General features: G+C 43.3%; 1 protein-coding gene across 1 annotated transcript in view; it reads left to right on the top strand.

The window, feature by feature from the left end:
• The window catches only part of LOC143943137 (uncharacterized), a 42,820-nt gene extending 19,230 nt beyond the window's left edge, over positions 1-23,590 (top strand). The window contains exons 5-8 of the mRNA XM_077464709.1: positions 2,714-2,824; positions 7,460-7,566; positions 14,718-14,808; positions 23,224-23,590. Of these exons, the coding sequence (XP_077320835.1) occupies positions 2,714-2,824; positions 7,460-7,566; positions 14,718-14,808; positions 23,224-23,340 (426 nt within the window). The 3' untranslated portion in view covers positions 23,341-23,590. The remainder of the gene's footprint in view (positions 1-2,713; positions 2,825-7,459; positions 7,567-14,717; positions 14,809-23,223) is intronic.
• Positions 23,591-24,137: the final 547 nt, after the last annotated feature.

The raw sequence follows: 24,137 nt of genomic DNA, 5'->3' as shown, positions 1-24,137 counted from the left end.
AGTTACGGAGCTGCCCGTTATAAGATGTAGCAACTACCTAGAAAATTGGAAATAATACTGCCCCGTACACGCGAGCGGAATGTCCAACAGAAAAGGTCAGACGGGAGCTTTTCATCACATATACCGATCGTGTGTATGCCCCATAGGACTTTTTACGTCGAACATTCTGACGGACCTAGAAATGGAACATGTTCTAAATATTCCCGTTGGAACCAATTTCTATTGGGAAAACCGCTCGTCTGTATACTGTTCTGACGGACCAAAAACGACGTATGCTTTGAAGCAAGTGCGATATGGAAGCTATTGCTACTGGCTATTGAACTTCCCTTTTCTAGTCCCGTCATACGTGCTGTACGTCACCACGTTCTTGACGGTCGGACTTTGGTGTGATCGTGTGTACGCAAGACAGTTGCAGTGGTATTCCGTCGGGAACTCCATCGGAAAAACCTTCAGAGTTTGTTCCGACAGGAAAACCGGTTGCGTGTACAGTCCATACTGGTAACTTCGCTCCTGCTTAATGATATAACATATAGCATCTGCAAACCTATGCTGAGTTACAGTTCGGTCCATATATATTTACACACAGGCACAGTTTTATTTTTTTCAGGTATTTACCAAAACATATTCAAGCTATAGTTATATAATTGATATGGGCTGAAAGTGCTCACTCTCGGGTTTAATTTGAGGGTATGTACTTCCAAATCGGAGGAAGGGTTTAGGAATTACAGTGTTAAGAATAGCCAACCCCCCTTTTTCAAGGGACCAAAAGTAATTGGACAATTTAATCAAAAGCTGTTTTATGGCCAGGTGTGGGCTACTCCTTCATTATTTCTTCATCAGTTAAGCAGGTAAAAGGTTTGGAGTTGATTCTAAGTGTGGTATTTGCATTTGGAATCTATTGCTGTGAACCTACATCATGCGTTCAAGGAGCTGTCCATGCAAGTGAAACAGGTCATTGTAAGGTTTCAAAAATGAAACAAATCCATTAGAGAGATAGCAGCAACATTAGAAGTGACCAAATCAACACTCTGGTACATTCTGAGGAAAGAAGATCGCACTGGTGAGCTCAGCAACATAAAAAGGCCTGGGCGTCCACGGAAGATAACAGTGGTGGATGATGGCAGTATCCTCTCTATGGTAAAGAAAACCCCATTCACAATATCCAGACAAGTGAGGGACACTCTTCAGGAGGTGGATGTATTATTGTCAAAGTCTACAATCAAGAGAAGACTTCACAAGAGCAAATGCAGAGGGTTCACCACAAGGTGCAAACCATTCAAAAGCCTGAAGAATAGAAAAGCCAGATTAGACTTTGCCAAAAAACATCTAAAAAAAAAAGCCAGGCCAGCTCTGGAAAATAATTCTTTGGACAGCTGAAAGCTCATAATCCAAAGCACACAACATCATCTGTAAAACATGGTGGAGGCAGTGTGATGGCATGCATGGCTTCCAGTGGCACTGGGTCATTGGTGGTTATTGATGATGTGACAGAAGACAGAAGCAGCCGGATTAATTCTGCAGTGTTTAGAGATATACTGTCAGCCCAGATTCAGCCAAATGTAGCAAAGTTGATGGGACAGCGCTTCATAGTACAGGTAGACAGTGATCCAAAACACACTGTAAAAGCAACCCAGGAGCTTTTAAAGGAAAATAAGTGGAATATTCTGCAATGGCCAAGTCAATCACCTGATCTCAACCCAATTGAGCATGCATTTCACTTGCTGAAGGCAAAACTAAAGGCAGAAAGACCCACAAACAAAGAACAACTGAAGACAGCTGCAGTTAGAGCCTGGGAAAGGATCAAACTTAATCTTTGGTAATGTCCATGGGTTCCAGACTTCAGGCAGTCAATGCCAGTAAAGGATTCTCAACAAAATATTAAAAATTAGCATTTTATTTATGATTATATTGTCCAATTACATTTGAGGGGGTGGGGACTGTGTATAAAAATGTTTGCAGTCCTAAAATTTGTACTTGATAGTTATGTCCAACCCCTTGAATTAAAGCTGAAAGTCTACACTTCAAATTCATTTAGATTGTTTCGTTTTAATTGTATTCTGGTGGCATACAGAGCCAAAAGTATGAAAATTGTGCCTGTGTCCAAATATATATGGACCTAACTGTATATTAGGATGCAGGAGCTCCATGTTACACAATCTTAAAGGACCTCCTAAATAGGATATCTAGTTGGATGTTAGCAGCAATCTGGAGTCGGGTGTGTGGTGACCAGATTGTGTATTACCCCCTTGCCTTTTTTGACTCCCTGTAATAGGGGTCAATAGAGTTTGGGGAGTGCGCTGTGCATCTATATGTTGGTGGAAAGGACATCACTTTGTCTTCACTTTCATTGGATGAATATTTTACTTTAATTGGATCTAATTTGGACTTTACATTTTGTCACATTAATGTATTAACATCAATCACATCACCTTGGTAGCATTTTTTACTTAGACCTCATGCACATGGGGCATTATAAAAAGCATTATAAAAAGCAAGCTGCAAAGCCACTACCAATGCCAATGGCTGTAAAAGCATGCTTTTCGTAGCTTTTTGCATGGGCGTTAATGAACGTTTAGCCACACTAGCTTTTAGCAGCAGTTCTCTGCCTCTATTCAAAGTCAGTGGTTCCCTATGGGAAAAATGTTTGTATGGATTTAAAAGTTCTGTATTAGAGATGTATAAAATCCTTTTGTCTTTGTTTGCTTTAATATAGGGTTGTGTGTACAGTTCAGCTAGTAAATTACAAGGTGTGGAAATCAATGCAGAATTATGCCAGTTACAAGAAAAGATCATAAAGAAGTATGACTTCACAGACAGAATTCAGGTATGGCATGTTATGCCTTGTGTACAATTTAAGGATTTATAGAGCTTAAAGCGGTTCTTCACCCTAAAGGGGAAGTTCCGCTAGTATTATCCCTCCCCCCCTCCGGTGCCACAATCGGCACCTTTCGGGGGGGAGGGGGGTGCAGTTACCTGGATAATCCAGGTAACTGCACCCACTTCCGGCCAGACCGCCGCATGGCTCCGCCCATCGCCGCATGGCTCCGCCCCCCCCCCGTTGTGTTCTGGGAAACACACAGTTCCCAGAGACACAGCGGGGAACCAGCGCAGCGCGACTCGCGCATGCGCAGTAGGGAACCGGGCAGTGAAGCCCTCTTGCTTCACTTCCCGATTCCCTGACAGAGGATGGCGGCGGTGGCTGCAGCGAGACGAGCGATCGCTCGTCATCTGCCGCCGACATCGCTGGAACCTGGGACAGGTAAGTGTGATATTATTAAAAGTCAGCAGCTGCAATATTAGTAGCTGCTGGCTTTTAATATTTTTTTTTTTGTGCAGCTCCTCTTTAAGACTAAGATGCAGAAACTTTTGGTAAGTGTCTGGAAATGAAAAGTTTACACCAATGGAGCATACACGCGGTCGGAATTTCCGACAACAAATGTTCGATGTGAGCTTGTTGAAAATCTGACCATGTGTAGGCTCCATCGGACATTTGCCATGGGAATTTCTGACAACAAATGTTTGAGAGCTGGTTCTCAAATTTTCCGACAACTTGTTGTCGGAAATTCCGAGCGTGTGTACACAATTGCGACAAACAAAATTCCACGCATGCTAGGAATCAAGCAGTTGTTTTTCTAGCACACCCACAGATGCTTGATTGGATTGAAATCTAAAGAATCTGATGGCCAAGACCTCAACTCATTTTTTTTTCCTCAAACCATTCTTGAACAATTTTTGCAAAGTGGCTGGGTGCATTACCCTGCTAAATAAGGCCACTGCCATCAGGGAATATTGTTTCCTTGAAGGGGCGCACTTAGTCAGAAACAAGGTAGGTGGTACGAGTCAAGTAACATCCACATGAAAGGCAGGACCAGGGTTTCCTAGCAGAACATTGCCCAGAGCACCACACTGCCTCCTGGTGTCATCTCTTCCCCAGGTAAGCGATTAACCCACACCTGGCCATTCACATGATGTAAAAGTAAAAACCTGACTTGTCAAACCAGACCGTTACTCTGTGATAGAGTTTTGATGGTTATGTGCCCATTATAGTCACATTTGGCTGTGAGGGGGGTCAACATGAGCCCCCTCAGCAATCTGCAGCTACGCAGCCCCATACACCACAAACTGAGATGCCCATTTTTTTCTGCGTTTAACACATCAACTTAAGGGATAAAGTGTTTACCTGCTGCCTAATCTATCCCGTAGATCAGGGGTGTCAAATTGGCGGCCCTCCAGCTGTTGTGGGACTACAAGTCCCATCATGCCTCTGCCTATGGGAGTCACACTTGTACCTGTCAGCCTTGCAATGCCTCACGGTACTTGTAGTTGTGCAACAGCTGGAGGGCCGCCAGTTTGACATCTGTGCCGTAGACATTCATGTGCCGTGTTTTTTTACTTGAAGTGATATTAAGGACATTTTTTTTCCTTTTAAAATAAGAGGTCATACTTACTTGCTCTGTGCAATGATAGTTCACAGAGTGGTCCCTTACCTCCTCTTCTGAAGTCTCCTGCTGGTGGTACCTGCTCCTTCTTCTTGCAGGTGCCCCCATAGCAAGCCTGCATCAACTTGCTCCAAAGCCAGGCTGTGTGCATCCAAAGACATACACAGCATGGCTTGGCAACGCCACCTGCTCTGTAATCACAGGATTTGACTGACAGCAGCGGCAGCCATAGGCTCTTCTGTGAGACCAGGAAGCGATAGTAGCAACAAAGTTCTGCCTTTAGAACCACTTTAACCTGTCTGTGGTTATAAAGTTATGACTAATCGGTGTATATCTACTTTCACTGAGAAAATTATTATTATTTTTTTTATTGTGTGATTTAACAATACAAAGTAAGTGAATGGCAAGTGTGATGCAGGGTGGTTATCAAAATGTCTGGGGATTGGAAGTAAACTTTTCCTCCAAGATTCAGATTCCAGTCTCTGTTGCAATTGGGAAAGGGGAGTGAAGCCAGAGATTACACAACATCTCCAGAGGTGAAGAAGTGGTGGGACCTAGAAGGGGAAATCATCCTACCTGAAAACATGATTCTTTTGCCTGCTATTGCTGTGGAGGAGGAGATGTGGATCCAAAGACCACATTATTACTTATATGGCAATGGGGAGATGGAGAACCAGTTTAAAGACCTAGGAGTGGAAATCTTCTTTTATGAAATTATGATTCTTCTATCTACGCTTGCTTCGGAGGGAGGACAGGAACCAATGATGACCTCATTACTTTCATGGTCATAAGCAACATAGGGAAGCAGTGTCAAAATCTAGGAGAAAAAGGTGTCTCTTTCCATCTGGGGTCACAGTTCTTTCTCTGCTGTGGCTGTGAAAATAACAATTTTGTACTTAGGCTGGCCATACATTAAACAATTTTCATTTTTTTTTCAGGTATTTGTATAGCGCCGTCAGTGTACGTAGCACTTTACACATATATATTGCACATTCACATCAGTCCCTGCCCTCAAGAAACTTACAATCTAAGGTCCCTAACTCATATTCATACATACACATACTAGGGCCAATTTAGACAAGAGCCAATTAACCTACCAGCAGGTTCCATTTTCTTTAGCTTTACCTTCAACTATGTAGTGCAAGGGCCTGCCTGATTACATACAAATTGAAAGTGTTTAGGTTTGACCTCATATTATATGGTTTGGATAAATCTAAAGGAAAATTGTATTGTATGGCCAGTCTTACTGTAAAGGATTCTGATATAGTCAGGTTATACTGCTGCCTACAGGAGTTTGGGACACTGCTAAACAGAAACATTGTACGCTACTCCTTGTATAATCCCTCCTTTACCCATCATGACTTAGTTTTGTGGGAAAGCTGTTCCAATGGACAACAAAAAACGGGGAGATTTTACAGTAAGTACAAAAAGGTTATTTTCTTTCTAGCCCATTTAAGGACACTGGAATTCTGATACAGTTGGAATGTCCCAGAACAGTCCAACTGATGGGTGGGCAACAGCCACTGACATATCCAAGAAAGGACTAGGGATCATCTGCAGCTCAAGACTATCTGAAAGATCTACGCTCAAATCTAAGCAGGATGAGGAAAAGTGCTCTGTAACATTGGGGAATTGTTATGCGAGGCAACAGATGATCAACAAATGGAGGCAACAGATGATCGACCTGGTGCTGAAGACCAGGACAGAAGAGAAGGCCGCCAAGGAAATACCCAATTATGTCCTTTCCACCCAGAACATAGTTCATAGAAGCCCAATTTATAAAAGTCATACGACCGCCTCTGAATGAAATGTGATTATGATTGGAGGACAGGCACATGATTAAAATGTCCCCTCAATTCACAGATCACTTTTCATTCATAGAAGCTATAGTACAGTTTCTGTCAGTGGAGCACTGGGCAGAAAGGGAAGGCATAATTGTGCACTCTTGATGAGAAGCCCTTGACAGCTTCCACAGTTATATTAACCCCCTCCGCAATGGTACGGGGGGGGGGGGGGGCATGGACAGAGGTGGATTTTATATAACTGAAGAGCCATTAGCACAAGTGACACTGCACAAATTTTGTCCCTTGTGGTGATTTTTGTGTTTTATATTTTGGCTGCACTTAGGCTTTAGGTGAGTTATCAGAGACAGGGACATGCCTGGGATTGTGCCATGGCTCTGGACTTGAAAAGCAGTTTTTTGCTATCTAATACAGTAAACAGTACTTTTCACACCGGTACGACTTGTTTTGCAATTTGACAGTGCCAAATCTCATGACAAGTCGCACCCCATTGCCGGCAATGGAACCGTTCATGTTTCCGGAGTGTACCCACTTCCTCAGAGCTAGGCGATTTCCAAGGGTGTTATCAAGGAAACTCTGATCTGGGAAGCTGCTATGCAGAAACCAGCTCAAGCACTGGTGTAGCGAGGAATCTTGATTGAAGGCACCAAAGAAAAAAAATTCCACAAAGTCGAAAAAGGCTAGCATAAAATAGTTAGACTTTATTCAGCAGAGCTAAAGAGTAAGTGCCCAACCTCCTAGGACACAAAAAAAAATGGAGGCATGCTGGATAGAGGAGGGGTTATACAGAGGTTGGCTAGCAATTTTTCTGATTGTCAGTGTCCCAACCTCCTGCAGGCAGCAATATAACCCAGCTGTATCAGAATTCCTATATCCTCAGTGGACAAAAAAAGAGAGAGATTTTTTTTTTTTTTTGGATAAAAACTAGATAACATTGCTCCTATAGGTTGGTGAAGCAGCAATGTCAGTACCTAAAAGGGATGATATCCTTATTTTGTGATTCTTCTCCCAAATATTGCTGTGAAAAGAGAGTGCAGCCAGGAATGATACCACTGCGCTCATGATGAAGGTGGAAAGCTGGATCATGTACGTGGGTAGATTATCATTTTATTTAGCTACAGAATCATCAAAAATAACATTATTTTATTTCCTCTGTGTAGAAGAGTGTTTGTGCAATATACCAGCCCTGATAATCAATTATTCTGTATTTCCTCACAGGTTTACCACTCAGATATTTGCTGTCAGCCATCCTTACTGCACTATGCTGATGTGGTAGTTCTACATAACGTTTTTGAATACTTCCTGGACAAAGAGAAGCAAATAAAGTAACGTACATCTTTGATTTCTGTGACGTACTGGCAGTGGATAAAATTCAAGAATACTTAGTCAGACCTGGGAAAATTGCAGCCCCTGGGTTACATCCAGCCCTATGGCTGTCCCTATCTGGCCCTCCATGCTTTCACTGACAGTGTTCCCCTCTGAGTCCGTCAGCTTCCTCACCTGGGGGGGGGGGGGGGGGTGTTCCTTAAAAACTCTGCTTAGCCACTAATTTTTGACACCCCCCGACTGCTCATCTTTAAGGGCCAAAAAAAAAGGAGGTGGGACTTTAAACTAGGCTATTGATTTGTGGGGGTGATATAATTAGAAAGAATATTTAGTTGGCATATGGAGTCCGACAATACATAACAATAATGCACATAGTAGGAAAGGTTAATATGTATAAACACGCATACATGGTATTCACCTCATGAATACATTACATATACATGTCAAAGGGACGGGATATAACATTGTCAAAAGATTTAATGGGGTAAAATGAATTATTACAGATTCATATGTATACATGTCACATAAATGGCACTATGCAATATAAACAATAATGCAATATAAACAATAGTAAAAAACATATGATCATTTCGTTGTAGATAACGAGTCTAAGTAGATTCCTATCAATAGGCATAAGAATGCATCCTAATATTCCGACGCACGTTTCGTGGATAATACCACTCCTCAGGGGCAGATGCATGCAACTCCATAAAAAAAAACAATAGAACATGAGTAGACCAATATGATCAGCCAAAATACCCCTCAATGGGCGAATGTGTGCAAGAGAAAAGGGAGAGAGTTAATCATCCCTCTAAGTATTTACATCATGATAAGTCTGGAAAATGGGGGACAAGGAATCAGAGGCTGTCCAAATTGTCTGTACCGGAAGCTGTGGAAGGGCCGGTTCACACTGGTGCGATGTCAGAGATCGCATGTGATTCACACTGCACTGCAGTGAAAATCACATGTGATCTCTGTGCGATGCGATTTCAGCCATAAAGATCATATAACTGAATTTGCATCAAACTCGCACAGGACACTTTTTGTTGTTCGCATTGGGTGTTCATAGATTGCAGATCGCACTGCGACATGCAAACTGATTTGAGGGTGTCATTAACTTTTACCTGACTCTCCCAGCAGTTCTCATAGGGCAGTGTGAACGGCTGCCGGGAAACGTGCAATGCGGGAACCCGAAGTGGATTTGCAGGGTTCCTGCATCGCAGCAGTGTGAACCGGCCCTAAGAGACCTATTTCATGAACAGTTCACATATAATTCTTAGCACCTTGTGTTTGTTTTTTATATGTTTATGTATTTGTGGACCATCCCAAGTCCAAAATTAATATTTGAGTGAAATTTAGTTTGGCCCTCAGCAGTCCTAGTTTCTCATATGGCCCCTTGAAAAAATTAATTGCCCACCTCTGGGGATCTAGCATGACATAGGGGTTGATTTACTAAAGGTAACTCCACTTTGCACAAGTGCACTTGCAGTGCAGTTGTTGTAGATCTGAGGGGAAGACCTGGAATGAGGAAAAGCTCTGCTGATTTTATCATCCAATCATATGTAAGCTAAAATGCAGTGGTTATGACCTCCCCTGCAACTCAAAACTGGTAACCTGTAGAAATATTTAATCTTCGTCTATGGAGATTTTTAAGAGTCAAAGTTTGTCATAATTCCACGAGGGGCTGCAATTTTGAAGCATGACATGTTGGGTATCAATTTACTCAGCATAAGATCATCTTTCATAATATAAAAAAAAAAAAATGGTCTAACTTTACGGTTTAAAAAAGTGTATTTTTTTCCCAGAAAATTGCATTTTTAAGACCGCTACACAAATACGGTGTGACATAAAGTATTGCAACAACTGCTATTTTATTCTCTAGGGTGTCTGAAAAAAATATATATATTATTTTTGGGGGTCTAAGTAATTTTCTAGCAAAAAAACATGATTTTAGGGTGGGTTCTTAAGTGGTTAACCACTTATGCCTCAGAAGGTTTTACTCCCTTTCTGACCAGAGCACTTTTTACAATTTGGCACTGTGTTGTTTTAACTGGTAATTGCACAATGATGCAATGTTGTGCACAAACCAAATTTGTGTCCTTTTTCCCCCCCCCCACAAATAGAGCTTTCTTTTAGTGCTATTTGATCACTTCCTTGTGGTTTTTATTTTTTGCACGATAAACAAAAAAAAGAGCGACAATTTATATATCTTCAAAAATATCCCCCAAATATGTTTTTAAAAAACACGTTTCTTCATCAGTTTAGGCCAATATATATATTCTTCTACATATTTTTGGTAAAAAAAAAATCGCAATAAGCATATATTGATTGATTTACGTAAAAGTTATAGCGTCTAAAAACTATGGGAATGTTTTGTGGCATTTTTATGGTATTTTTTTAAAATAGTAATGGTGGTGATCTGCGATTTTTAGCAGTATTGTGACGCACAGATCGGACACTTTTGACACATTTTTGGGACCATTGACATTTATACAGCGATAAGTGCTATAAAAATGCACTGATTACTGTGTAAATGTCATTGGTAGTGAAGGGATTATAGGGTGCGATCAAAGGGTTAAATGTGTGTTCCCTCAGTGTGTTCTAACTGTATGGGGATGTGACTGAGTAGGAGAGGAGACATATCGCTGTTCCTACTTAATAGGAACAAACAACATGTTTCCTTTGATAGCACAGGGATTTGTGTGTTTACACACAGAAATTCTCCTGCATGCGATCACACGTGGCTGGCGCCAATCGTTGGCCGCCGGCCATGCGCATCGTGTCCCCCACCATGCAGCACGCACCCTCTGGCGGCTCTTAAAGGAAACCCTGTACGGGTACGGGGTTTTGCGCAGGGGTGCCATTCTGCCCCCCATTAATAGATGTAAGCCGGTCGGGAACTGGTTAAACAAGGGAGCAAGGGTCCAGCCAATGTAATGCCTTCTGTCTTGGTCATATACAGTGCATCCGGAAAGTATTCACATCGCTTCACTTTTTCCACATTTTGTTATGTTACAGCCTTATTCTAAAATGGATTCAATTCATTATTTTCCTCAAAATTCTACAAACAATTCCCCATAATGACAACGTGAAAGATGTTTGTTTAAAATCTTTTAAATAAAAAAATAAATAAAAATCACATGTACATAAGTATTCCCAGCCTTTGCCATGACACATAAAATTGAGCTTGGATGCATCCTGTTTCCACTGATCATCCTTGATATGTTTCTACAACTTGATTGGAATCCACCTGTGGTAAATTCAGTTGATTGGACATGATTTGGAAAGGAACACCACTAAGGTCCCACTGTTAACAGTGCATGTCAGAGCACAAACCAAGCCATGAAGTCCAAGGAATTGTCTGTAGACCTCCGAGAGGATTGTATTGAGGCACAGATCTGGGGAAGTGTACAGAAAATTTTCTGCAGCAAGGGGCACAGTGGCCTCCATCATCCATAAATGAAAGAAGTTTGGAACCACCTGGACTGTTCCTAGAGCAGGCCGCCCGGCCAAAACTGAGTAAAAAGAAGGGCCTTAGTCGGGGGGGGGTGGGGGGGGGTGATCAAGAAACCGATGGTCACTCTGACAGAGCTCCAATGTTTCTCTGTGAAGAGAGGAGAACCTTCCAGAAGAACAACCACCTCTGCACACTCCACCAATCAGGCCTGTATGGCAGAGTGGCCAGATGGAAGACACTTCTTAGTAGAAGGCACATGACAGCCTGCCTGGAGTTTGCCAAAATACACCTGAAGGACTCTCAGACCATGAGAAACAAAATTCTCTGGCCTGATGAAACAAAGATTTAACTCTTTGGCCTGAATGGCAGACGTCATGTCTGGAGGAAACCAGGCACCGCTCATCACCTGGCCACGACCATTCCTACAGTGAAGCGTGGTGGTGGCAGCATCATGCTGTGGGGATGTTTTTCGGCAGCAGGAACTGGGAGACTAGTCAGGGTTAAGGGAAAGATGAATGCAGAAATGTACAGAGATATCTATGAAAACCTGCTCTAGATAGAGAACTCTGGAACTCAGATTGGGGTGAAGGTTTATCTTCCAACAGGACAACAACCCTAAGCACACAGCCAAGATAACGGAGTGGCTACGGGACAACTCTGTGACTGTCCTTGAGTGTCCCAGCCAGAGCCCAGACTTGAACCCGATTGAACATCTCTGGAGAGATCTGAAAATGTATGTGCACCGACGCTCCCCATCCAACCTGATGGGACTTGAGAGGTCCTGCAAAGAAGAATGGGGGAAAGTGTCCAAAAATAGGCGTGCCAATCCTATAGCATCATACTCAGAAAAGCTTGAGGCTGTAATTGTTGCCAAAGATACTTCAACAAAGTATTGAGCAGTGGCGGCCAGTTTAAAGCTACTCATCTTAAAAAAAAAAAATATATATATATATACTGGCCATTTATATGTGTCACGAGTGAAACTATAAGTAAAAAGGAAAACACTGCGCTACTATAATACAACTAGCAGCTAATACTCAAACAAACAAAGTTACAAAGAATGTGAAACAAAAAAGTGTAGCGCTAAACAAGTGAGTAGAAACACACTGAATACAATTTATAAGCAAATGTGAACCACCTGTGTTAAACCACAGAGGAGCTATACACTTGCTGTAAAATTTGTGAAAACAACACACATACATACAACTTATATATAAGAAAAATACAATAACGCAATATGAATCAAAAAGAATAAAAGTTGAGTAATATTCAATATATCAGTCTGTGCAAAAATCTTAATATATAATTAAGGCAAAGTCAGCCAATTTTCTCTTGGAAACCTTCAGTTGGGATGGCAGAAAAATCAACGAAATCTGCTTGTCTGTGGTGATATCTGAAGACACCGCACTTAATAGAAATAAGGTGGACACCCTTACCAGAAATGTTGGACCCACCTGCCATTCGACAGTGGGTCTACCAGGCGTATCGTCCCACAGGGACTGTGCTCCAATTCCTCATGGAGCAGGTCCCAGCTTCTGATCCTCCCAGAGACGTCCTCAGTCACAGGTGGAGGTGGGTGGTCCAAGCTGTTGCTAACTGATGTTTCCCACAATGGAGGGCAGTAGTATTTCCAGGGCCAGGTATATCCAGGCTCTAATTTCAGATAGAAACTCAAGCAGAATAAAAAAGACTGAAAAAAGAAAAAGGAGAAGGGGGCTCCGGATAGTGTAGGTCAAAATAAACCAGATTGGTTTTATTAAAATTATACGTGTTTTGGCAAGTATAAAAAGTGATCACAAAAGACAAAAAATCGAATAAAAAAGCAATGTAGGGTGCAAGTAATGCCGACCGACGCATTTCGACACAAGCGGTCATCAACAGGGGCATACTTGCACAGACTGATATATTGAATATTACTCAACTTTTATTCTTTTTGATTCATATTGCGTTATTGTATTTTGCTTATATATAAGTTGTATGTATATTCCTAGATATAATAGAGCACATATAGTGTTGTTTTCACTAATTTTACAGCAAGTGTATAGCTCCTCTGTGGTTTAACACAGGTGGTTCACATTTGCTTATAAATTGTATTCAGTGTGTTTCTACTCACTTGTTTAGCGCTACACTTTTTTGTTTCACATTTATATGTGTGCATGATGCTAGACACACAGGTGTATGAGAAGTATGATGTTATGATGTGCTGCAATCACCTGAAACAAAATTAAAAAATGTCTTTTTAAGTGTGTGCAGGGCACAGGACACACAGCTGCTATGGGAAGCATGACGTGTTTGCAATCACGTGATTGCAAACAAGAAGCTCTATTGGCTTCCTTTAGAAAGTCCTCAGGGCGCTGAGCTCTGCACCCTGAACACTCCATCTATCATTGTTCCCTGCTGTGGTGTGTGATTGGCGGGTCCAGTGCCTTCACTTCCGGTTTCTCTGACTCATCCCGGTTGGTCTGAAGGTGGATGGAAGGCGACTTGCTGTGAGTACGTGGGGGGGGGGGGGGGGGCATCTAATGTAAAGGAGGCATTTGATGGTGACATCTAATGTAAAAGAGGACTCTGATGGTGACATCTAATATAAAGGAGGACTCTGATGGAGACATCTAATGTAAAGGAGGATCTGATGGGGACATCTAATGTAAAGGAGGACTCTGATGGTGACAGCTAATGTAAAGGGGGGCGCTGATGGAGACATCTAATGTAAAGGGGGACTCTGGTGACATCTAATGTAAAGGGGGGCTCTGATGGGGACACCTGATATAAAGGAGGACTCTGATGGGGACATCTGATGTAAAGGAGGACTCTGATGGGGACATCTGATGTAAAGGGGGACTCAGGTGGGAACATCTGATGTAAAGGGACATCTGCTGTAAAGAGGAACTCTGATGAAAACACCTGATATATAGGGGGGTGCTGATGGGGACACCTGTTGTAAAGGGGGACTCTGATTGGGGCACCTGATGTAAAAGGGGGCACCTGCTGTAAAGGGGGAGTCTGAATAGGACACCTGATGTATAGGGGGACTCTGATGAGGACACCTGTTGTAAAGGGGGACTCTGATTGGGACACCTGACGTAAATGGGGGCACCTGCTGTGAAGGGGGACTCCGATGTAAAAGGGGGCTCTGATGAGGGCACCTTATGTTAAGTGATTTTATTTTATTGTACTTGAAATGTGGATGTGATTTCCCTACTGTGACGAGCACACCGAGGATGCATATGATGGACACAGTGAGGCTGCAATTGATGGGCACAGTGAAGCTGCATTTGATGGGCACAGTTTTATCAAGCAGTAATGATACATAATCACCTGATAAATGGCTATTTACAGTCCTGCATTACTAACAGTTACATTTTTCATTTTTTCTTTCTGCCCCCCTCAAAAATGTTGAGCACCAGCCGCCACTGGTATTTGACAAAGACTGTGAACACTTATGTACATGTGTTTTTTTTTAATATAAATTTGCAAAGATCTCAAACAAACGTCTTTCACATTGTGATTATGGGGTATTGTTTGTAGAATTTTGAAGAACATAATGAATTTAAATCTATTTTGGAATAGGGCTGTAACATAACAAAATGTGGAAAAAGTGAAGCGCTGTAAATACTTTCCGAATGCACTATATATTTTACTGTATATTTGTAAATGTGTTTTGGTATTTTTAAACATTCCATTATATTTTAGAGCCTGGACAATTGTAATGGAAAACGTAAGGAAGACAGGAAGCCTCATAGTTGCTGTACCAAGCCTAGAGGAATCATTAGACAAACTTCAGGTCAGTATTTTTACCCACTTTAATTGATCATCCATAATAGGAAAGTAATTGAATTAGAGCACTGGTTCTCAACCCTGTCCTCAAGTACCCCCAACAGGCCATGTTAGCAGGTTTTCCTTTATCTTGCACAGGTGCTTTAAATCAGAGTCAATGGCTTGGTATTTTGGACAGCTGGTTTATCTAAGACAGTGATGGCGAACCTTGGCACCCCAGATGTTTTGGAACTACATTTCCCATGATGCTCATGCACTCTGCAGTGTAGATGAGTATTCTGGGAATTGTAGTTCCAAAACATCTGGAGTGCCAAGGTTCGCGATCACTGATCTAAGAGAAATTCCCAAAACATGGCCTGTTGGGGGTACTTGAGGACAGGGTTGAGAACCGCTGCATTAGCGAAAAGAATGAATATCTATGCATTATTTTTATTTTTTGTCAAACAGCCTCTACAGTCCAAGTACTATATCCTTGATAACCCAACTAGAATTCTAGAGCCAGGTGTTCCTTGGAAGAAGTGCATGAAATATGGGGACATCAAAGGTGAACGTTTGCCACTGGAGTCTAGAGTCTAGAGTTGCCACCTCATCCCTTTAAAACCGAACACATAATAATTACACTGGTATTGTGGCTGATTTACGTGGTAATTAAACTCACTTGGTGCCTTATCTGCATTAAATTAGCATCAGAACCTGTATAATTCATATGTGTTTGGGTTTAAAAGGATGAGGTGGCAACCCTAGTCAAGAGAGGTTGCTGTCAGTCAAGGATGTTTAAGGGAAAAAGTTCAGTGCAGCGGAATGAGCTTCATATGTATGATTGCCACACAAGTCATTTTGCAGTTTCAGGTTATTAAAATTACCTTTCCATTTCTATCTGCAGCCACTGTGACTCTCTAAGGCCCCTTCCACATGGGGCGGACTACATTGGATTCCCCCGCTCAGCGGGGAGTCTGTCCACTGACCTCCAGTGAGCAGGCGGGTGGCTGCTCCCTGTCCGCTCTGCTTATGCCAAGCGGACACAGCCTGCTCTCCTCTATGGGCAGTAAGATGTAAACTGATTGCCTGCCCGTTTATACCTGACTTCCATCCGATCGAAATTGCCAGATGGATGGGGAACGGATCCCCCATCCATCTGTTTTTATGAGATTGGATGTCAGCAGACACATGTCTGTTGACACCCACCGCTCCATAGAGGAGACTGTAGGGTCGTCAGCCTGCAGAGAGTTGGTGACTGTCAGTCACCAGCTCTCTGCTCTGCCCCTCCAGCTCTTACTGGAGCGCAGAGCTGTGGAGGAGGTGGGAGTGGCTGGCTCAGGCTTTCAGCAGGTCGCTGCGAGGCTGAGCCAGGTGTTGGCTTTTAGGCAGATCCCCACCATATGGTTAGGATCTTTTCAGAGCCTGGACTGGCTCTGTGACATCAGCTGACAGCGGGTTTAACAGGTCACAGGAGTCCAGAACTAACTGCATTCTTGTGACCCACAGGAGAAGTTAGGCCAAAAAAGCTTTGGCCATACTTCTCCTTTGAGATTTTAAATCTGTCTGCTGTTAAAGGGAAAATATAATGCTTTGTATCCGTTTTATTTATTTAAAATTTAAGATCTTAATCTGATGTTTTGTCAAGTGTGCCTGTGCCTTTAAATATTTTTAGCAAGCAGCAATTAGGCAAATCCTCACTGACCATTGTTGTAGCTTCAGGCACCTTGGAGCAATTAAAGTGATTGTAAAGTCCCATCATTTTTTTTTTTCTACAAATACTTACCTCCTCTGTGCAGTGGTTTTGCACAGAGCAGCTTGGATCCTTCTCTTCTTGGGTGCCTCTTTTGTGCTCCAGACCCCTCCCTCATGTTGAGTGCCCCCACAGCAAGGAGCTTGCTATGGGGGCACCCGAGCCGAGTCACAGCTCCCTGTGTCTATTCAGACATGGACCTGTGGCCCAGCCCCATCCCTCTCTCTCCTGATTGGCTAGCCGACTTCGATTGACAGCAGCGGGAGCCAGTGGCACCGCTGCTGTGTCTCAGCCAATCATGGATGGCCGAGTCACTGGTGGATATTGCTGGAAAGAGGTTTTAGGGAGAGAGATTTGAGGGTTTAGGTAAGTATTAGGGGGGCCACTGCACACAGAAGACTTTTTATCGTAATGCATAGAACGCATTAAGATAATAAAACCTTCTGACTTTACAACCCCTTTCATTTTCAAAGTACAACAGATGCACTGATGTTCTTAAAGAGGAGGACCACCTTAAAAAAAAAATATAAAAAATAAAAAATACAAATACTGCAGTTGTTGACTTTTAATAAATGGACACTTACCTGTCCAGGGTGCCCGCGATGTCAGCAGCAGATGATGAGCAATCGCCCGTCTCTCGGCTGTCAGGGAATCAGGAAGTGAAGCATTGCAGCTTCACTGCCTGGTTCCCTACTGTGCATGCGCGAGCGCGCTGCGTGTCTTCACTGGTCCCTGTTGTGCACAACGGGGGGGGGGGGGGGCATTTGCGGCTAGCTATTCCTGGAAGTGGGTGTAGATACCTGGATTATACAGGTATCTGCACCCCCCTCCCACCTGAAACGTGCCAATTGTGGCACCGGAGGGGGGGGGGGGAGGAATCCGATGAGGGGAACTTCCACTTTAAGTTATTTTCCCAGCAGCTTAGCTCACTCTGCTTCTGTCTACCAGCAGTGACTCACATTGTTCTCTCACACCTCCCAGCAGTGACTCAGCTCACCCTGCTACTCCATCCCAGAAGCAATTCTGTTTTCCCTGCTCCTCCTAGCAGCAGTGACTGAGTAGCCTTCCAAGCTCTTAGCATTGCTCTGGAATTAAAAACAAAACACCTCAGTGGTTTTTCGGTGAATTTTGAGTATGCATTGCTCATAGTTGCTGCAGCTACAGGTTTGTGAAGGCTTGTTTTAAAGCTAAATGACTGCTTGTTAGAGTGGAACTTTGGGGGGGGGGTGTTGAATGGTGAACAGGATGGATTTTTAATGCAGAAAAGACATACTGAGGTTGATTTACTAAAACTGTAGAGTGCAAAATCTGGTGCAGCTCTGTATAGAAACCAATCAGTTTCCAAGCTTAAGATCCCTTTCACACTGGGGCGTTTTTCAGGCGCGTTAGCGTTAAAAAAAGTGCTGCAAAGAAGCTGCTTGCAGGACTTTTTGTGACACCCTGCCAGCGCAGTGCCTCAGTGTGAAAGTACTTGGGCTTTCACATTGGGTTTGCAGATTTGGCTTCTTTCAGGCGCTTTACATGTGCTTTTCTTAACGCTAAGGCCCCTTTCACACTGGGGCGCTTTACAGGCGCTACAGCACTAAAAATAGCACCTGCAAAGCGCTCTGAAACAGCTGCTGCTGTCTCTTCACCGTGAAAGCCCCTTTTTCGGCCGCTAATGGGGGTTAAAACTGCCCCACTAATGTCTGAATGGCGCCACTAAAACACCAGCGCCCGCAACGCCCCAGTGTGAAAGTAGCCTTAATCGCCTGAAAAACGCCCCAGTGTGAAAGGGGTCTCAGTGTGAAAGCACATGGGCTTTCACATTGGGATTGCAGATGATGCTTCTTTCAGGCGCTTTACAGGCACTTTTTTTAACTTTAAAGCGCCTGAAAAATGCCCCAGTGTGAAAGGGGTCTAAATGAACAAGCTGAAGTTAGAAGCTGATTGGCTACCATTCACAGCTGCACCAGATTTTGCACTCTACTGTTTTAGTAAATCAACCCATTATGTCTGTCCTACATTGAAGTTTCATACCTGTCTGTCCACACACAGAGCTGTGCACATTCAGCTCATTGTACAATTTTGGTATTTGGTAAGAACTCCTGTGCATGCAAGATCAGGAATCCAGAAGAAAACCAGTCAAAGATGGCAGCAGCCACAAAGACACCCTGGAGCCTGCCTTTACATGCACATGAACGTTAATGGCATCCCAGTCTTAGTTTGTAGGGTTCAATACTCAGTCGGCTCACCCTTTGCAGCTATAACAGCTTCAAATTTTCTGGGAAGGCTGTCCACAAGGTTTAGGAGTGTGTCTATGGAAATGTTTGACCATTCTTCCTGTCAGAAACCATGAATCAGACTGAGAGGGAAAGGGGGAGAAAGGAATGAAGGGACAGCAACCTCAGATCCTACACAACAATAGAAATATATGTATTCTAGAAAGCAGTCAAACCAATCTGCAGATAAAGATATTCCAAACACCTGGTGTTAGCGCTTCAATCATCCCAGCACAATGATTGTTATGGTGTCAGGATGATTGAAGTGCATTATTTCTATTATTACATTGTAATAGAAAATGAAATCATTCAACTCACCATAATGCTGAATCAGTGGGATCCCTGAGCGTGACACCTGCCACATCGCTTGCCACCAGCAGAGTCCTTCCTTGCATCAGGTGCCCACAGCAGAGTACTTCCTTGCATCAGGTGCCCCCAGCAGAGTCTGTCCTTGCATCAGTTGCCCCCAGCAGAGTCCGTCCTTGCATCAGTTGCCCCCAGCAGAGTCCGTCCTTGCATCAGGTGCCCCCAGCAGAGTTCGTCCTTGCATCAGGTGTCCCCATCAGAGTCCGTCCTTGCATCAGGTGTCCCCATCAGAGTCCGTCCTTGCATCAGGTGTCCCCAGCAGAGTCCGTCCTTGCATCAGGTGTCCCCAGCAGAGTCCGTCCTTGCATCAGGTGTCCCCAGCAGAGTCCGTCCTTGCATCAGGTGTCCCCAGCAGAGTCCGTCCTTGCATCAGGTTTCCCCAGCAGAGTCTGTCCTTGCATCAGGTGTCCCCAGCAGAGTCTGTCCTTGCATCAGGTGCCACCAGCAGAGTCCGTCCTTGCATCAGGTGCCACCAGCAGAGTCCGTCCTTGCATCAGGTGCCACCAGCAGAGTCCGTCCTTGCATCAGGTGCCACCAGCAGAGTCCGTCCTTGCATCAGGTGCCACCAGCAGAGTATGTCCTTGCATCAGGTGCTCCGAGCAGAGTCCGTCCTTGCATCAGGTGCCCTGAGCAGAGTCCGTCTTTGCATCAGATGCCCCCAGCAGAGTCCGTCCTTGCATCAGGTGCCCCTAACAGAGTCCATCCTTGCATCAGGTGCACCTAGCAGAGTCCATTCTTGCATCAGGTGCCCCTAGCAGAGTCCTTCCTTGCATCAGGTGCCCCCAGCAGAGTCCATCCTTGCATCAGGTGCCCCCAGCAGAGTCCGTCCTTGCACCAGTGTTCTCAGCCTCAGTCCTTACATCAGTGTCCCAGGCAGAGCCATAGTTGCCCCCCATACATAGTTACCCCTCTCCCCCTAGTTACCCCCCTGTACATAGTTACCCCCCGTGCATAATTACCCCCTTGTGCATAGTTACCCCCTGTACATAGTAACCCCCCCTGCATTGTTACTCCCCCCCATACATAGTAACCCCTCCTGTACATAGTTAACTCCTCTCCTGTAAATAGTTAACCCCCCTCCTGTAAATAGTTAACCCCCTGTATATATTTAACCCCCCCTCCTCCGTATAGTTACCCCCCTCCTCCTGTATATAGTTAACCCGCCTCCTCCTGTGGTTAGCTATATACAGGAGGAGGGGATTAACTATATACAGGAGGAGGGGGGGTTAACTATATACACTCCCCCCTCCAGTATATAGTTAACCTCCCCTCCTGTATATTATAGTTACCCCCCATCTTACTGTATAAAGTTAACCCCCTTTCTCCTGTATAAAGTTAACCCCCCTCCTGCCTGTACATTAAAGTTAAATTCTGACTTTCACTGCAACAAGCCGCAGCGCAGATTCCTGGCATGATGAGCGGTCGGTGCTGTGTGTTCAGTGGAGTGGGGAGGGGGAGATCCGTGCAGCTAACCCTGGCTTCAGTATTGTGAGAGGAGAAGCCGATTCATTGGCTGCACGGATGGAGACCCTTTCCTCTCTCCACTGAACACAAGGGGGAACGATGTAACGGTGGTGGCCATTTTGTTGAAGCCTGCTTCTCCAAAAATTGGAAAAGCAAACGTTCCCGATTTTCCTGGGCAAAATCCCGAATCGGGACAGCCTCCGATCGGGACGAGGATCCCAAATTCGGGATTGTTCCGGGAAAATCTGGACTGTTGGCAACTATGTGTTGGATGAGAAGGCCTGGCTCGCAGTCTCTGCACTATTTCATCCTAAAGGTGTTCGGTCGGTTTGAGGTAAGGACTCTGTGCAGGTCAGTCAAGTTCCTCCACTCCAAACTCGCTCATCCATGTCTTTATGGACCTTATTTGTGCACTGGTGCAGTCATGTTGGAACAGGAAGGGGCCATTCCTAAACCAGGTGTCACAATACTTTTGGTAATCTAGTGTAGCTGGACTTGAGGCAAGTATAATATAGGCTTGTAACCAGTCTATACAAGCTGCATTTGCAATTTATTTTTCCTTAAAGAGATTGTAAACCTCAGACATGAAATATGAACAAAGCATATCCCTCTATAGTGTGTACTTGTCTCAATTAAGAGCACAGAGTGTCATTTCTGTCTGCTGCTTCCTTCCTCTGGTATCAGCATGAATCACTTCTAAAAAGTTTTCCTAAAACCAAGAGAAAAGAAGTGATGGGAGGCATCTCCAACAGATTGACAGCCTCCGCTCTGCTCCTGTGTGAAAGGGGGAGGTGTCTTTATCTTCATCCTCCAATTAGCTCTCAGAGCTCTCCTCACTGAGCTCTGCAGAGTGTAACTGCAGCTCTCAACCGCCTTTTTTCTGACAGCTCAGACAAGCTTCATCAATTCTGGACTTTGAATGGCTGTAGAGAAGAGAAGATGACAGATAAATAGGTACAACTTATGTAGGAGGATTTGTTTCATCTCTGTGTATCACTCAAGGCCAGTCAAATCACTAGGCCTAGGTAAAGGTTTGCAACCACTTGGCATGAGTTCTAGTCTTTCTAGCAATAGTGTGACATTAATACCAAACCACAACTCTCAACTGCCAGACAAATGTATTTAAACAGCACAAATGCATCATAAGAGGCCATTTTTTGGCAAAGTGTTTTTCAATTGTTTTAAGACAATATTATTGATTCACTAAAGGCAGGAATACACGATAAGAAAATCGGGCGAGAATTTCCATTCTGCGAACGATCGGATGGTTTTCTACTCATTGATGCCCAACAAAGTAATACCCGATATCGATATTGTAAACGAAAAAGACTGAAAAAAAATGGAAAAATTGTGTTGTATTGTTTGCGAACGAACGTTTTTCTATTAGTTGGTGTAAAGGTCGTCCATAAAACATCTCTTGAACATTATCACGCATGAGTGGAACTAGTAGACGAGCCCACTTGTATGTGAGACATCAACACTACGTATACAATCGATTGCCCTTTTAAAGATTTTTTTTGATTGGTTGGCGTCGTTTTCATCCAGCGAACGCTGTTTCGTTGGTCGTTCCTTCTATAAGACAGGAGACTGCAAAATCTGGTGCAGCTGTGTGTGGCAGCCAATCAGCTTCTAATTTAAGCTTGTTCAATAAAGGTTTGGCAATGAAACTGATTGGTTTCTATGCAGAGCTGCAGCAGATTTTGCACTTTCCAGTTTTAGTAAATCAACCTCACTGTTGGTTAGGCTGGATTCACACCTATGCATTTTTAGTGCTTTTTGCATTTTGCAGATTTGCTCTATAGAACGTGTTCCATCGGAAACCATGGTAAATGGGCTGTAGTGCAAATCTGCAAAATGCAAAAAGCACTAAAACTGCATAGGTGTGAATCCAGTTTAAAGGCCCGTACACACGGTCGGACTTTTTGACAACAAACATGCAAATTAGCTGTTTTGAAGCAACATCCGACTGTGTGTACGCTCCATCGGACAAACTTTTTCTGTTTTCATCGGACTTTTGTTGGCTGTGCGAACGGACAAACTTTCTGGCAACAAAAGTCCGATGGAGCAAAGTCCGACCGTGTGTACGCAAAAGCATCGGACTTTTGTACAAGGTGCAAACACGCATGCTCAGAACCTATGCAAACGATCAGACTACAATACAGAAGTTGACCAAAGGTGGCGCTGGAGTCATTGAACGTCCTCTTTTGAAGTGGCGTCCGTACGTTGTGACGTCACCACGTTCGTGTTTGTTGTCAAAAAGTCAGACCGTGTGTATGCAATACAAACTTGTGGACCACGCCCTTTGTACAAAAGTCCACGGAAAAGTTTGTACAAGTCCGACCGTGTGTATGAGGCTTAAAGTTTAGACTATAGCTATGTGCCAGAATCTCAATCCAAACAATAAATCTATCCTGTTGCAAGAGGACAAAAAGCTCAAATATCGGGTTTAGACCAATTCCATTATTAAACACTAGAAAGAAAATTTACATTTCCAATTGTAAATTGTTTTTCCAGCATGAAATTTAAAGAAAACAATAGTCCTTTTGCTGTGAATATGAATTTTCCATGCCAAGCCTACTAGAATTATGCTTCTTTTCTCCAGATGAATATACAAGTCGATAAATGGGTGGAAAAAGTCAAGCTCAATCCAGACATCTACATTGGGTCAGAGGCTGATGAAGAGACTATTCGTCAAATCCATTTGTACAGAGTTCTGTAGAAGAATCCACAACGAGTTTCTTAAATTCATTTTCCACTTTGCATGAAGAATTTATTATTATTTTTGGAAGCAGCCTGGACATGTGACTGTCAGGCTTTGCTCAAAGTAGCATCTCAGCAGATATAGTAGAAAAGAACTATCTCTTTTTTTATTTATTGGTTTTATACCTAGCTATATATTTTATTTTATGTATTTCAATTGCTGATACTTTTAAAAAAGATAATAAAAAAATAAAACCGCTTTGAAAACACACCCGGAAATGAGGAGGTACTTAAATATTAGATTTGCATGAGGCAGATTTCAGTTCCACAAGGTCTTTTTTAGGATGCATTCACACATTTGTTTTCATATGTTTAAAACACATGATGAGTTAAGCATTTCAGCTCTGGTAGATTTTACCCCCTTCATAACTAGGCCGTTTTTTTAAATTTGGCAGCATACTACTTTAACTGGAAATTGCACGGTCATGCAACACAAAATGTATATAAATTTTTACCTAAAAAATAGCGCTTTCATTTGGTGATATTTGATCACCACTGGGTTTTTTATTATATAAATGTAAAAAAAAAAAGCAATATTTTTTTACTTTCTGCTATAAAAATAAAATAAAAAAAAACACATTTCTTCTGCTACATGCCAGAAAAAAAATCGCTGTTATCTGTAGAGAGCCCTCTGTTGTTTACCAACAGAGGGCTCTCTTCTGTCATTTGCTCAGCCGATCAGTGGGTGCCAGCCAATGGGCGAGTTTGACAAGCGGTGCCACCTGTTAAACTCATAACGCCACCTGGTAAGCTAAG

Source organism: Lithobates pipiens, unplaced genomic scaffold (assembly GCF_037356315.1).
Source record: "Lithobates pipiens isolate NorthernLeopardFrog02 unplaced genomic scaffold, aLitPip1_a1.2 Scaffold_30, whole genome shotgun sequence".
In the NCBI taxonomy this organism is placed as follows: domain Eukaryota; kingdom Metazoa; phylum Chordata; class Amphibia; order Anura; family Ranidae; genus Lithobates; species Lithobates pipiens.
This window is presented reverse-complemented; position numbering and strand designations above follow the sequence as displayed.